We start from the raw sequence: 16,668 nt of genomic DNA on the forward strand, positions 1-16,668 counted from the left end.
ATTCAGTTACGCTATTTGCAGCTGCTAGTGGACGAAGGCCGCTCCTCTGAAGAAAATTTAAATTTGTGCGCGCTTGGAATATATTGCTTAACCATATAGCCGCGTCAAATTGTGATCAGCTTCGAATGAAGGTAAAATGAAAAAAGAGGAAGGGGAATGATACTATTTCCACCGTCGGTTGTTCAGCATCTGGCTAACCTGTTTTTCTTTCGTATGCTGCCGTGTGGTGTCAATGCCGCTAAACGTTGTTTTAGACTGCTGACTGCTAGAAAGAGACGAAGTGTGTCTACGGCCCGATTCGAACCTGCGCCATCACGAATGCCAAAACTCACCAATACAATGTATTGTACCGCTACTTTGGTTTATGGTTCCACCTGTGTTTCAAGGGTCGCGCAACGATTGACTTTCTTAGACCGCTTTGAATTGAACTCGAAAGCGTTCAAATTAAAAGACGTTTCGCTTGGAACAGCAATATGCTATATCAAAAATACGCAAGGGCAATAGGTGAGGAGAGACGTCTAATTTGTCATTGCGTCTCTTACTGTCCTGTTTACAATCGTTCGATTTTGGATTTATTAGAGCTAACATTTGAGAAACAAGATCCAGCTTTGATCCAGAAAATGACACGAACACTTTATTTTTACTGCTTTATATTATCGTCGTTATTACCGCTACAACTATTATTTTTAACTGATAGCATTATATTACCTATAATAATTCGTATTATCATATTTACTATTTTTTATTTGTTTCGTTTACAACAACGTGCACGTCCGCGAAAGCGTGTTCATTTAAATGAAGCTGCTATTCGCGATAAAGGTCGTTATCGATACGAACAAGTGCAGCTTTCTATTATGTTTTTTTATCGGTTCAGAGCATTTGTTTTCTTAGCACTGGCGTGAAGTTCACCACATTATATTCACTGCCGCTCTTGAAGCTCCGCATCAGATATGGCCAACTTTAAAAATTACCAGATCGACACGATGACCCGCTAAATTCGAGCGCGATTCAGGTTGTTTGCGTTTGCATTCTGCGTTCTGTAGCTAATAATTGTGATCATTCCCGTTAGAGCGTTCTATTTTCTATAGTGTTTTTAGGTACAAATCGCATATTGTACCATTACGAAATAAATACATCTTTCATCTCCTTGTTGGCTCTCGGGTGTCACTTTATTGACGCTCGACGCTGGTGATCGATCACCTTAATGACAGAATTATAATACGATACTTATAATAAAATATTAATAATTTCATTACCGCCTTATTTAGCGTATCAGTTTAACTAATTTCTCCCGTGACAGCGTTCGCATAAACGAATTCATCTTTTTTTTTCATCATATAGTTTATATATCATTATATAGATCAGCTTATTTGCGATATGTACAACCTCAACAGTGATACAATACACGTAGAGAATACAGTTCACCTCTACTATGCACTACAATGATCAATGATCACCGTTTGGCGTCCACTTCTACATTCGTCTATCGACAAACTATTTTAATCGTTATCGCATCGATTTTCCACCGGTGGGATCGTTATACCTAGGGCAGAACTGATTGATCGTGTTTTCGAATAGAGCATCGAACGGTTTACGTCCTTAACTCAACATCCATATCGTCTATATATATTTATAGCAAAAAAGCTGCACTTAATATGAGAATCGACTGGATACGTTAGAGCAAAGTGGAGAACAAACATGTTCTTTACAATCTTCTCCATTTTATTCTATGAAAACATATTTGCTTTACATCGCGATGGTTATTGTCGATAAATTTTTACCTCTCATTTCTCTAGCCTCCTACTGTAACTTCAAATTCGAATTTTCTGTCATCACGATACTTATATGAGTGTGCGCAACGTTCACGTTTTCTACATAACTGCCGACCGTAAATACAACGAAGGCAACGCGTAAAAAGACGTAAGGCAATAAGTAACTTAATACGAAGAGCAAAAGCTGCATGACGAAACAGAGGTTTGCGAACGTGCATTTTAATCCACTGGTGACTAATTGATAATCATCAGTGTTCGACGGTAACTACGGCTCTGTCAACATGTACAATTTATAGCTCCATCTATAGTCTACATATGTACTAACATAATATGAAATCGCTCCGGGAGTGTGTTTCGCGTCGGCGTTCGCATTTTTACACTCTCAAAAAACACCGTGGAACATTTCTCTTCGCATGAAATAAATATTCAGGTATTGACATTATTACCACCAGTTATTTTAGCGATCTTCAGTCTTTTCGCAGTGTGTATCCAACGGTACGTTATGTGCTATGTTCGTAGTGTTACAGACGTCCTCATAATCGTTCTACCTCGTTTTTATGTTGCCTGTGAATATAACGTAGCCATTGCTGAAGCCATTGCGTAGGAAGAATTCAATTGCAGTGGAAATTCGCATATTCCGGTAATAGCTTATTCTCTTGCTCTTTCCTTGTGCCGATCTCTTTATTTCGCTCTAGCACAACAAACACGGCCCAATGATGTTGAACTGAGAGGACATTTCCCATACAACTCTCCCAGCTTCGGCTTGAAATGGAGCTTTTCCTTAATCGTCCATCTAAGTACTACTCTCTGTTATTTAACCCTAAGTGCTCTGTGTTCTTGTTAGGTGTATTGGTAGAATCATCTTCTAATGACTTTTCAGGTATTAGAGAGTAGCGTTTCCTAGTGAAACGTGGAAAGGAAATAATATGCCTAGGCCATTTAGACTTTTCACGTCCGGAGTCAAAATATATTATATAGACGAATCAAAATGCCATGCTCTAGCGTAACTGGGGATATACAATGTACAGAATGTTTAATACTCAGCGCCACTCATAATAATAACTTATCGGTAAAACAAAGGTAGAACCTTGTTGTTCACACTGCGTTTCTTATTCTGTATGGAAATGCACATGAAACGTGCGACCAAGCGTCAGGCCAAACATTCCTGTTTCGGTGGCGTTAACCAAAAAATTTACATAATCTTCGTCAATTTCGTTCTACCGACTCCATTGCACTGATCCGCATGCAGCAGACGTATGACGTCCTGTCTAATGGTTGCTTGTTTTTTCTTTCTAGTGGTCCGGAAAAGCGCAGGATAGAAGGGGCAATGCCGTGACGCAACAAAACAAAGCCACTCAGCTATTAGAATTGTTCATGTGTGCATATAAGGACCTTAAGCGGCTGGCTGCTGCATAGCTTCTATTCACAAAATTCACGAACAACGGCCTGTACGGCAATGTTCGTCGACACAATTAGGTCGGAGGCCTAAGGCTAACTGGAGTGCAATGGTCGACTGACAAAGAGAAATCTTCCTTGCATCTCACTATGCAATCCTACCCTCAGGGAGCAACTACTTCCTGTAAATTGCTGATATGTCGGAAGATCTTAACCGCAGGTCCAAGCTTCAAGCCGAGTGTACTGAGAACGTCGGCTCGTTTAAGCAGTAGCAAAGAAGCTCCATCAATTTCCTGCAATGTCAATTAGATCATTCGTTAGCCGTCTATAATCGGTAGGCATTCCGTCTTGCCTGGAGCAATGCTTGATCGAAGTACCGGACGTAAAGCTTGAAATATTTAGACATTTCCTGGTTCTACCACTACTAACAGAAAGTTATCTAAAAGAAGGAAAATGGTTATTACAGCATAAAGGTTAAATGCAGTGATGATTAAAGCGATACTCAATACAATTTTTGACAAAAAATAAACGGTCTAATAGTCTACACGGACAATCGTAGACCGTGATGGCAGACAAATCAAAACATGCCCTTTCACATTCGACATCTCTTGAAGTCCTAATTTATATCGAACAAAACTAAATCAACTTGTTTGATGAAATAGACTTGAAAAAGACAAAGGTACTAACACTTAAGAAGCATATGCTAATTCGTAAAGGACATACCTGCTCGACAAAAACTTTTGATTCTTTTTCATAGCCCATCTTTGCAAGGAACTGAGCTACCTGGTCGGCACTCCAGTCGGATACGTTGGGATAGTGCACCGCATATTGCGACAGCTTGGCTGTTCTAACGACCGGTGCCCCGGAGCTCAGAACCTTAGGCTCTGGGGTTTGTGATGATGTCACCATCGGATGCGGCAAAGCTAATGGGGCTGAATGCGTAGCCGTTGGCACCGCTGGAGGGGCAGCTGCCAGACTGACTGGCACAATCTGAATCTGCGAAAGGCTTGCTGCCAGTGGGAGGTTATCACTTTGACGACCGGTTGAAGTGAGAAGTGAATTCGCACCACCAGACAATAATGTGTTATCTTCACCTGGTTTTTTTGGAATTGACGTAATTACAATAGGTGCCAGGCTTGAAGCTGAGACAGGACTCATCATTGAGCCAACGGGAGCAGGTATAACATGATGAATACTACTGGTTGATGTGGCGGTTAACGTTGTGGGAGTCGAACAAGCTAAGGACGTTAAGGTAGGACCCTCTAAGGAAGAAGTGGACACGCTCAGTTGTTTTGGTATATGGAAAGTGACTTCACATCTGAAATGCACATTAAAAGAAACAAAGCGATAATGACTATAATCGAGTCGCAAGATGGGTGTGACTTGCAATCGGGTTCCGTTTATGGGAGCCTAAGTTATTATTAGATGAAATTGCATGAGTCGTGGATAATAATAAATACTTTGTTGTACAGTGATCTCAGAAAAAAAAAACACTTGAAGAAACCCGAACTTGAGGATCATACTTTACGCACTGATAGCCTTTTAGCATATCATTTTTAATACCCTAAAAGCACAAATCCTTTACCACTATGGAAAAGTTTTTACTGTAACATAAAAAGGATGGTTACCATAATTTATCTATACATATTTGTATCCACAATTCCCAACGTATAACATAAGCATGTATTTATTGCCCAGAGAGCATCGTCAAAGTAAAACGATCCTTAAAACATACCTCGGCAGGGTAGGAATTGCCGGAAGTTTGGTGTTCGGCGGAGTTTTGCCAGCAATAAATACGAGTTGCCTTCCTTGCTCTTCCACCTTTATCTTGTTAGTTTGTTCCTGGGTTGCTTGATCTGGCTTATCTAGTTTCGATTCGTCTGTCTTACCACCGCCACTATTGCTGATTGCCAGTGGAGCTGTGATCTCCAAAAGTTTCTTACGAAGCTCTGAGGATTTTCGATTCTCAGTTGCCGTCGCTCCTGTTTGGCCGTTCGGCGTTGATTCCTCTTTTGTGTTGGCTGTAACAGTTTTACCAATACTTGAGCCGTTCGTGTTACAATTATTACTATTGTTATTATGAGTGCTCTTGAATGCTGTTTTGTTACCACTATTTACAGCAGTTGCTGATACATTGCCGCTGAGCAGGCTGTTGCTTCCAGTCTTGCCAGCTCCACCAACGCTGCCCTTAGTGGTTGTTGAGGTTGTACTCTTCTTAGTTGATACAGACCCAGTCGTTGGAGCTGGCGTCGTGACGATCCCTATACCAGTGACGACTCCGTTAGTTGTTGCAGAACCATTTTTGCTAGCACCATTGCTAGTGCCCAAATTTGAGCTTGTGCTTAGTGTTCCCCCGGCCTTATTATCAGGTTGCTTTTGAACAGACGCTTTCTCCGCAACACTCGGCGACCGTTTCGATCGAATCATAGAGACGGATGTTTTCAACGCAGTGCCGGTAACCGAAGTGTCAGCTTCATGAGTTGGTCTAGCACTTGCACTACTTCCGTTACTATGTGGTGCTAGGCTACCGTTCGATCCGACATGTGACACAGAAGTACTAAGTGTTGCCATTGCCGCGGCAGCCGCTTGCGTGTCCAGAGACGTATGGCCGTTGCGAAGTGACGAGTTCTCGTTGATATTCGCAGTTGTGGCAGTTGCGTCGGCGCCAGTCGGTGACTGGTTGCTGGTCGGCGTGGCGTGACCCCGATCGGAATCCGTCCCTGAGCCTCCCTGCTGATCCAAAGAGTCCTTGTCCGACAAAACAGACGTCCGCTCCGAGTGTTTTTCGGGCAGCAGCGGTCTCTGCTGCGCAACCATCAGCATCGCAGCAGCAGCCGCATTCGCTGTAAGATAATAATGGCAATATTGTAAACATATAAGAGTTATTTACGAAGGAAAACTGGGTAATGATGAACTGGTAATGCCCTCAGAACGTAGCTTAGTTAAGCTTAATAGATATTTGTGCTTACTGAGGCGAAGGGGAAGAGAAACGTATGAAACTCCTGATTTGTCAGCTATATCTTAAAGGTTGCCTGGGTACTCAACAGACAACTCTTTTGTTATCTCTGTTGGGATGTAAATCTCTAAACATATATTACTGCTGCTTTATGATTAATTTAATATGAAAAGATGCTTTTTTTTTTACAGTAAACGGTAAATGATCCGGTCTTCACGACTTAAATAGCAAGACTTACCTTTAAGTTTTTCCTTTTTGTTAGCCTCATAGCTACACTTGCGGCACATCCACGGCTGACCCTTGGGCTTAGCAGGAAGCGCTGGCCTAAGGCAGCCAAGATGAAATACCGAATAACATTGACAACAATGGATCATATCTCCGCCTTCCATAATCGATGCGAGCGACAGCGTATTTTGCCCCCGGTCTCGTTCCGATACCTCCAATGCGTAGTGGCAAAGCTTGCACGGCTTGCATCGAAGACAATAGAACTGCTTGTTTGCGGATATTTTCGCCACCGACCGCTCCGTCAACTGGAGGCATCGGGCGTGCACTGCAAATTTGATACATAGACATAAATGAAGGAATACAAAGTGGATTTAAAGTAGTCGTTAGCATCCATTTTATGAGGCAGTAAATCGCCTATGATTTTCTTTTAAAAAATGTTTCAGATCAAATTGTACACAGTCGATCTTGCCAGAGCTTACTCTTCACTTACCATGGACTTTGCAGGCAGAGCACGCGAGAAAATTCCCACTAACGTCCTTTGACCTGCAAACGGCACATGTGCTCAGCTGTACCTTACACTCGAGGTGCAATATATCTGTCTGCCAATCGGGCCCATGAGTCTTCTTAATGCGTTTACGGTTGCTTACTCGTGCAGCCGCCAGAGGAAGAGATGAGGACTTTGACTTCATTGACAACTTCAGTCGATCCGAATCCTTCGTATCTGTGGGGCGCGGCCGTTTTCGGCCCATTCCAGAGCGTTCTTGAATGGAATCCGAGTCTGAACTCAGCACTGACTGTGATCGATCCTGCAGCACGTCGTCAAGAGCTGTAGGTGTTACCATAGTATCCTGGCTCATATCCTGCAGATATTAACGACAAGTTATGAGTAGCTGTGGAGGTTTTCTAATTTGGACATCCGGAAAATACCGCACAAATTAGAATTCGACTTTGGATAATAGCACTTTATAGCGTCAATCAAAATAGAGTTAAGAAATCTAAATCGCACGTTTTAGAGCACTGCAAAACTTCCAGACGGACAATTTGTATAGACCTTACGGTCATCAATATAGATTGGCAGTACTAGAACTAATCTATCGAACTAGATTCAGCAGACTTCTTCATTCTACTATTTTATTTCTCGTCTAACTAGATCATTATTGCAAAGCATCTTCAAGTGTCCTCAAAAACAAATTTTAGGTTCAACTTAGGTGGGAAGCAGCAAAAACCAAGCTTTTTAGTCGGGATGCCGCCGACTTCGTCGTCAAGGGCAGCAACGACATGATGAAAGCCAGGCAAAACAAGCTATGTTGGGTTTTATTGCGATCGTTGGCCTTTAAGGGTAGGTTTCAGTACGTCATCACTTGGACTACAAAGACGGAAAACTAAAACGACTACGGATATTCTCGCCGTTGCGATTCTGGTAGAATGGGTCCTTTGGCGTTGACTGAACTGTTAGCATCCTTAATACTTCATTCACCGTGTACGTCATAACACGTTAATCAACATATCCAAAACCAAAGCGAAGAACCGACTAACAAATGCCCATAATGCCCAGCTACAGAAAACAGTCGAATGTGATAAAACATTAATATAAGCCATGGTACTATGCATTAGTTAAGCCGTACGCTTTACTTATTTACATTCTGGATCGCTGAACACTATACGCAATGGACATGGTTACAGCCACAACTTTTATCAATCGATGACTCGAAAAGTAACTTGCCTCGAAACCTTCATATTGCTGGTATTTTTAGATGAATAAAACTTTTGAGTTCGAATTTGACGTTCGAAATTGTACGTGCTGGCATAGACGAAACGAAACTCTAGCGCTTTTCTTAACTTTCGGCTTCGAACTGTCTCCAAAAATAAAGAGACTCTCTCGAATTTAATACACGCGCCAGATATTTTAACAACACTCATCACTAAGAATAAGAACTTGCTTTCTGTTTCTATTTTCAAACATCGTTATTACTTAGCAGAAGCGAATTACTTGCAGTGTCCGTGTAACCGCCCCGTGACGGTGCAGTGACAACTCGTTCGCCTACTAAACTTAGAGCGTTGGTATAAGATGCACGAGCAATTCGTTTTGGATACCTCGAAATTGACAAAAACTGCATGTCAATGCGAAAAAATTGGAGACGCCATTCAGAATTTTACACATTACCCATACATTTATAACGGGCTATCAAAAAGTACTGATCGTTTTTAAGCCAAAATCAAATCAAAGATATTCGAATCATATTACTGATTGAATATGCGCCATTTTGACCCATAGCCTTGCCCACTCAAACTTTCTCCATTTCTACCGGGTAGTTAAAGATGCTTATAGTTTGGCATTAGCATACTGGAAGAGAACGCTTTTTTTGCTCACTAGTTTCGGTCGATTTTTTTCAATACCTTGTTGAGATCTTCTTGGTCGTTGACTGTAGAGGACCAAATTAATTCTCTTGCCAGGCGACAGCCGTTCATAATACGCGAGTCTTTTCAATTTCCACTAAACACATAACATCATTTTCATTAACATCAGCCTGAACTTTGCCACAGATTGTGAAACTGGCTTCTTTTATCCTTTTTTATTTTGTTATTATTCTTATTTGCACATCTTCGTCGTATATAATCTAATTTATATCATGCGTGACCAATCGCTTCTTGTAAATAGCTCCCAGTATTTATATTTACTTTTTTAAATACTTTAAGTATATATATTTTTGTAACCAGTTTTCTTCAGATGGTCTAAAACTGTTTGGTGGTGTGTATTCAGCTTCTTGGCGATAGCATATCTACTACTATTGGCTACTAACTGTCTCGACAACTTTGTCGACTTTTCCATAAGTAGTCGACCACTACGAGTAGTACCTTTCATGTCAAAACTTTTAAAACGAAAGCGACAAAACCATCTTTAGGCGGTTTTTCCTATAATACATTTTGACCAGAGACAGCACATGTCTTCTGTGATCCCAGGCAGCATCTGCCTTTATTCTAATAGGAAATGTTACTTATTTGCAAGACGTTCTACTAGAGTCTGCCAACAATCTCTAATACTGCCGGACCATAGCTTTTAAATGACACAAACGCTCATCCGACGCAGCTCATGTTGCTCGATACTTTAAAGTCACCTAGCTAAAAAAATATCTACGTTTTTCTTCGAAATAGTAATATAAAACATTTTCTTTCGTGTTTTGACAAAAAATCAAGAGCTTAAGGTAATACAATAGCCATAGAGATATAATAATATAGAAAAAGACGCCTCGAACGAAAAAGGAAAATAGAACGTTTTCAACGTATTTATCGTACCTGGCGCGCATTGCTTAGACGTATCAAAACATCTCACGAGTCGGTTAAGTCTAAATACCTAGTATTTATACTACGCAGACATGCTGTTCTTTACATTACAATACATATGCATTTGAGGAAAACTTAATATCGTCTGGAAAACATAAGGTAATTACCTCGTCTGCTAGCGGCCTGCCAAAAGCTTCGCTTTTACCGTCTGTGTCTTCCTCGGTGTCAGAGCTGAAGGATCCGTTCTGATTGACTTGTTTTTCATCAACCTCGCAACCGCTGTTTTTGAACGCTGTTTGACGATAGCTCGTATGTCCTGCATGGTCGGCACGTAATTTTAAAAATATGTAAACACAATAATTAAAAACAAAGCTGATGACAGGAATAAGTAGCCATACGGAATTAATTTCCATTGTATCCTAATCAGAGAAGGTCAATACACGTGATCGGAAAAAATGTTCATACTAAACTGCTATCTTTCCAACTGTTTTTTTTTTCTAAGAGTCAGCTAACATCCAGCTCGTGATAGTTTTCTTTGAATATATTCATTCTATACCGTAATGTCTATTTAGGAAAATCTGATAACGTGTTTACTCGATTAAAGCTTACGGTTCACTTGCTTACTAGAAAAAAAAAATGGGGCGATATAGGTACACACAGCAGCATGTTCCCTGACCAAATCGATACTCTTTGTTGCCTTAGCCAGTCACACCGTGGCTTACTTGAAGTATGACCCTTTTGGATTTAGTCACCCTACACGTTAGCCAGCGCAAATCGGTAGAAATCAATTAATAATAAGAATACTGATAACAATAAATAATCAACAACTTTAAGTACCAATCAGGCTCTCAAAGTATTGCGTGCTTGTAAAATAAGAAAGCTATGTTCTCGCCACTCGTTAATAAGCGTCAGCAATTACAAGGGTAACTAACATTATCATGATACACCTACTTTCATTCAGTAGAAAGTGATTGATGTATTACATCAATTAATAACAGTGGTAGCAGTTAATATATTTGATATCAACAGATAGATAAATTTAAACAGATGGAAATTTATTAAAATAATGTCAATAAATTGCAATAATTATTTCAAATCAAATCAAACAGCAGTGGGACATATTAAAGTCTAAGGACTCACCTTTATAATAAACGCGATAAAGTTTGTTGTGTTTCTCTAAATGGTTAAGAGCGTTTTCGAGGACGTTCTTCGAGATCGTGGGCTTCTTCTTATTCAGTACGCCGAGGATGTTGTCTACATCTGGCCGATTCTTACGACCACGCAGGCGAACGATAGCCTCGTTGATGACATCCCAATACTCCATGGTGCCCTGTGTAACGTGCATATACATAAAAAAGAACAAAAAAATTTATGCTATGCAAGTCATAGTCAACTCAGGAAGTCGTATCAAGACAATACAATCTCACTGAATATTTGCAAATTATAAGATTCTAGTAAGTAATGTAAGCGTTGTGAACAATCTTAGATAGGAACACGTTAATTAATTAACACGCAACTTTTTGACGCTCACTTATGAAAACCGTATAGTAGCGATTAGATATGTGTACAAAAATCGCTAGTAAGGTTTACACACCGATTTATGGTTTAATCGGCAATCATTTTAATAGGAATTCAACAGAAAAGTGAATAATTTTACAGGAACGTATCACGTATAGTAGCTAATTGCAGTGTCTAAGCGCAGCACACATAAGACCGTACGTAAGCGCGCCGCGCGCCTAACCGCGACACATCGCGTAATGAAAATGTGATTCCCAGCCGTTTTCAAACATACGAAAACATGTTAGACAATGCGTTCCTTAATGATTAGCATGTATGATAAGGTACATCAACAAACTTCAAGTTCTCCTTGTTGAAATGGCAATGGACCATCTAATACAGTTTTGTACACTTTGCCACCACAAATACGTGTACACCTCCTTAATACATTGAACGAAAGCGACTGCCTGTTATCTGTTACAAATAGATTATGCTACGCACTCTTCCGTATGTATTCAAATATATTTCACCTATAGTCTGTCTATAGTATACGCTTCATGCAATAGAGACTGAACGTTTTTTGCCGACCATTTGTCCACGCAACAAGCCTTTCTTGTAATTATTGCTGCAAAGGTAGTAGCTTATTTTCTCATTAGCGTTCCATTATGCGCTGATTAAAAGCAGAATCAAAAACGAACGAACATCTGCAACAAGCCGATATTGTCCGCGCGTTAAACTGCCTGTATTGTGAAATATTTCCTAAGTGCTACCGAACACACCTGAGCGAAAAACACCTAACAAGCAATCCAAGTCATAGCAACATCGTTAAAGCCAGTAGCGACAACAGTCCGCACGCATAACTGATCCAAGTCTATGGAGGATCCAGGACACATTAGGCCATAGCAGTGGCAGTAGCATATACATGGTACAAGTAGTCCACATGGAAAACGCAGATGCACGCTGCGTGTCAGTCAGCCTGCCCTTTAGCCTGTTCTAATGCGAAACATCCACAAGTAGTACTGCAAGATTCATATATCTACCTAGAAGTTGTAGCGCGTGCCATACACAGCCATTGACGAAATTTCAGAGTGCGTTGACGGTCGCCGGTCCACACGGAAGTATATCCTTTTTTTTTGCCTATTATTGCTTGTTACGTCGGTTAAGCGTTTGATCCAGTGGCCTTTTGCCTAACTGCCTCAATTTGCCGCCGAGCAACTTTACTGGCACTGGGTTCACTATTGGCGAATGGTGGATCGACTCTCTGGTAGCCAACATGGCTCGTCGCCGTACAGAGTAGAACAGCACTATAGTATATTTACTTATTGAAGCAATCAGACTAACCGCAGGCGCCACTTTGAGGGCGCTTCTAACTACAGAATAGCTGCGTTGCGGGCGTGTATGGAGGTCGTTCCGTGTTACGACCCGCTGACACCTTATAAGTACGGGTTGCGTACTGGTTAAAGAGACCAGTCGAGGACACGCGCTCGTCAGCCAGATAGACCGACCCGCCTGCGGGGGTGATCACACATAGTCGCCACAGGTTAGCAGCGACACAATGGCTCCAACGTAGCGCTTACAAAGACTATGGTCTTGCCCTTTTTTAACGACTGAGGAGCACTTTATGGTTCGATAGCCCCTAGCGTTTGTTTAACGCTAAGACGGTTACGCAAAGCACGACATTGACACCGGTATAACGAACCCCCATGTGTCTTTCATCGGCGGCCGCAGCCGTAGCAGCAGCGGCCGCAGCGCACGGCTGGTCATCACAATGTTAAACGGGAGAGAGGATAACGGAGAACCGGCCCCCGGCTAATATCAGAGCTCCAACAAGCACTTACCGGGTCTTCTCGATGGACTCGGGCCCCACAGCTGATCACCACTGGCCAAGCTGCTCCCAGACGACACGTATAACAACCACCGCGTTGGTGATAAGTTCGCAAAACCGCACCGGTTAAGTTTAGCAACCAAAGCTCACACGGGCTCTTCTCACACTGCCTCACTACAATCCGCGAGAGTACAAAGGCCGCGTCACCGCGCGCGGCGAACTAGATCTAAAGGTCGCGAACTTGGTTCTCGAACTCTGCCACACGAAGAACTTGCTCAGAGAACGATGAATTTATTCGGTATCAGCTGCTTAGCTATCAGGCTAGATTAAAACAAACGCCATTGCATAGTAAGCTTTAAGAGCACAAAGTATTGTTACAGAGCCGTATCGGCCGCCTACCGTAAATCGCCGAACGCTCGCTCACGCTCAGCTGTGCTATCATATGGGTTACAACGAATTTAGCGAAACACGAAATAGCAACTGATGCTTACATTGTCATGCTGTTAAAAATTGTCACGTTGATCATGTGAGCTTGCAAAATAAGCTGCTTTGCTCACAGTTGTAATCAAACACGTCGTTGGGTTAATGCTGCTGCTGCGGAGTCCAGCTAATCGCAAGCCGTTGGATAGCGAATGGCTTGGTAGTGATATATGGCACAGTAGAAGAAACAATCGTTGGACAGTCACCGAATTCTATCAATAATCAACGATATATCAGAATACAGCTTTAGAAGAAGGGGCACGCTGCATGAAAATAGCTTTGTGAAAAAAACTGCACGCACCAATGCTGGGAGAGAGAAACATGAGCACTGTACAGCAAAGAGTGGTGTCGGCCTGCTGGAGGAGGTCGTATATCGCATTGGTGGTAGGCGCGAAAATTTGAAGTTGTGCCGACAATCGCGCCACCAGTTTCACATGCTGGGTCTTCTAAATGAAACTGAATATTTCATCCCGGGATGGCGTTTAATGAAAATTGCATTACTGGCAGGCCGTTTTTCATCTATCACGCGAAAACTTAAAGAGGTAAAAATATGTTCGAGGTTTCATTAAGGCCTGTTTACTATCCCTAACGTGGAACACCATGCACGCTAATAACACACAATAAAGATCGCAGAAATTGCTGAATTCTAATAAGCATAACGCAATTACAATAGCGCAACAGGTATCAACGCTCAAAATATCAATTCAACACTCTGACGCGACAGAGAATGTCAGCGGCTTGTTATTAGCAGATATGGGTACGATTTTCCTAAAGGCCCTCTATGGGGCCCGTAGAACTAGGGAATGGTCGGCCGCCTTGGGAGCACTATTATTTGGCAGTATTAAACCTGTTTTAAACTTAGTTCATTATTATTAGAAGTTGTTTCAGAGTCCCATGTCTCGCTCTTTCAACCGAAGTTTGCAAGCAGTTAAAAACAAAGTTAGTTAAACTCTCAAACTCCGCTCGTCAATGTCTACTCGGCAGTATTGCATGGCGACAAGATGGCGGCCCTCATATATGACTTTTATTGAAATTCGATTACAGTCCCGCGCGCAATCCTGATGCAGCAAAAAATCTTGCAACAATGTGAGATGTTTGCGGGTTTAAATAAAATGGTCCCATTTATATTTCTGCCATTGCCAATAACGATCGTAACGTTACTCCTGTAACCGTAATGTAAGTTACTGTTGCAGCAATTCTATAAAACCACCATCGTACCAGTAAATTCGTATGTTTGTAAATTAGATATAAACTAGGAACCTAGTTGCATTTGTTGTAACGGTTTCTGGAGCTTTTGGATTAATTCTAACGAGGTATCCTTGGCACATCTAATGCTATCCTTCCAAACTGTACACTTGTAACATCTAAATATGAAACTCGCCTTTTGCATTAAACACCGCGTCAACCAAACTCCTGTCTTCTTAGGCTGGCTGCTATTAAAAACCGGAAAGCTGTTTCTTCTCTTACAATAAAATCGTGCAACGGGAATGAGAGGATAGTTATAGAGTTGTTCGTTCACTTTTCTGTGATCTCAGAAGCTGTCGAATTCTTCCTCTCAACTTTTCATCTTCGCTCTGTTGTGACTTCGTCTTTTCTTTTATGATACCCTCTAGAAAAGCTGCTGGACCTGCGTGATGCATGAGTGATAGGGCCAGAGCGTATATCATCAGGGGGTATGGTATCCACTAAACTATGTACCTAATTATAAAAATCAGAACGTAACAGATAGTTCTGAATAACGAATATGATTCTCAGTTTAACATTATTTTGGAATGTTATTAAGCAAAGATTATCTCGAACCAAGTGATAGTGTTTGAACGCAGAGAACAATCAAATACCACAGGTCAAAAGGCGGCTCTGGAATGTCATTTACTTAGAAAAAATGAGAGCAATTTATGCATTATACCTATTGACAGATACTGCGTAAATGCTTTTCCTTTCCAGGTTACTGTGCCATATATGGTGGCCAAGTACAAGTCACGAAATTAATACAAACGCCTAAAATGTTAAGCAGGCTGTTTATATATATATGTATATACAAAACGATGAAACTCAGTTTCCTTTAAAAAAATCGTTGAAAATATCAATCAAATAAAATCTTGATACACAAGGTCAAATGTCGTTTGACAATTTGAAGGAAGGTATCCTTCCTGCTCACAACACGTTTTCTGCAAACAAGCGATTTCGCTTATGGCCTGTTACTTGCTTTGCGAAAAGCAGTAGGCAGTTAGGTGTTCAATGCGACGAATTTAACTCAATCTGTAAACTTTAGTCAGAGAAGTTACTTGACAGCCATTTACTACATATATATATATATACATATATATATATATATATATATATATATATATATGTATATATATATACAGTAGGTATAAGAAAATGAGAACTCTCCATTCATAAGGAAACTCTTTGCTTACTTTAGATATCGCGTAAACCAGTGTACTTTAAAAAAATAATGTGTATATCAGACATAAATGGTTATATTCTTATTGATCGACATGCGCTTTGTGATAAAGCCCGCTACTAGTGTCCACCGCACTATGCTATCACTTTTTGTTAGATATTCACAGCGCTATACACTGACAATTACCGACACGGTTCGAAGGAGATTGTCTCTTCGGCGTATTTATAAATATTTTCAAATGACAGAGTATGTCAAATACCGCAAACTCTAGTATTGCATCGATGAGCTGGATTTAGGTTGAGTAAATTTTTTTGTGTATTTTAGGTAACGGATTTCGATCGCTCGTTAGATATACATTGCCACAATATAAGAAAAGCGAGTCACATTATCGCAGAGCATAATTTGGTTTATACACTCATTTGCACAGATTTTTGACAATAGGCTAGCACGATAGCCAATTGTCTACTCTAATTGTTTGAATTACGATTTCAGAAATACTAGCCGTATACTACGTAAAAGATGATACAGTTGGCATGCCAAACTTTTTTCTTCTATGTCTTAACTTTGTAAATCGCTTCATCACTTTTACGAATTCAAATGAAGACTCAAAAACGAAATATATTCAGTAAAATCACAGTCCATTGTTCCTTAAGAGAAATAAATCTTTCGACAACTCGGTTATTGTATAGCCAAGTGAGATACATATGAAACTTCAATTAGAATAGCTACAGTCTAACGTGTTTGTGGTAACTTGTTTACAATCATGCGGAATCCGGTTGCGACCGTTCCTAATTTTGCTGTTCCATACTTTAGTTATTATATGGGGACA

The 16,668-nt window shown here is 40.9% G+C and overlaps 1 protein-coding gene across 1 annotated transcript; it reads right to left on the reverse strand.

Moving 5' to 3' along the window:
• Positions 1-607: 607 nt before the first annotated feature.
• LOC111270368 (uncharacterized) lies at positions 608-13,108 on the reverse strand. The gene is made up of 8 exons (XM_022850549.2): positions 12,966-13,108; positions 10,771-10,960; positions 9,798-9,946; positions 6,839-7,208; positions 6,362-6,673; positions 4,903-6,010; positions 3,891-4,485; positions 608-3,460 (listed from the first exon to the last, which is right to left on the reverse strand). Exons 2-8 carry the CDS (start codon positions 10,952-10,954, stop codon positions 3,332-3,334), a joined length of 2,847 nt encoding a protein of 948 aa, XP_022706284.1. The 5' UTR covers positions 10,955-10,960; positions 12,966-13,108; the 3' UTR covers positions 608-3,331.
• Between the last annotated feature and the right edge of the window lie 3,560 nt (positions 13,109-16,668).

The sequence above is a fragment of the Varroa jacobsoni genome, unplaced genomic scaffold (genome assembly GCF_002532875.2).
Source record: "Varroa jacobsoni isolate VJ856 unplaced genomic scaffold, vjacob_1.0 scaffold_1468, whole genome shotgun sequence".
NCBI classification, from domain to species: domain Eukaryota; kingdom Metazoa; phylum Arthropoda; class Arachnida; order Mesostigmata; family Varroidae; genus Varroa; species Varroa jacobsoni.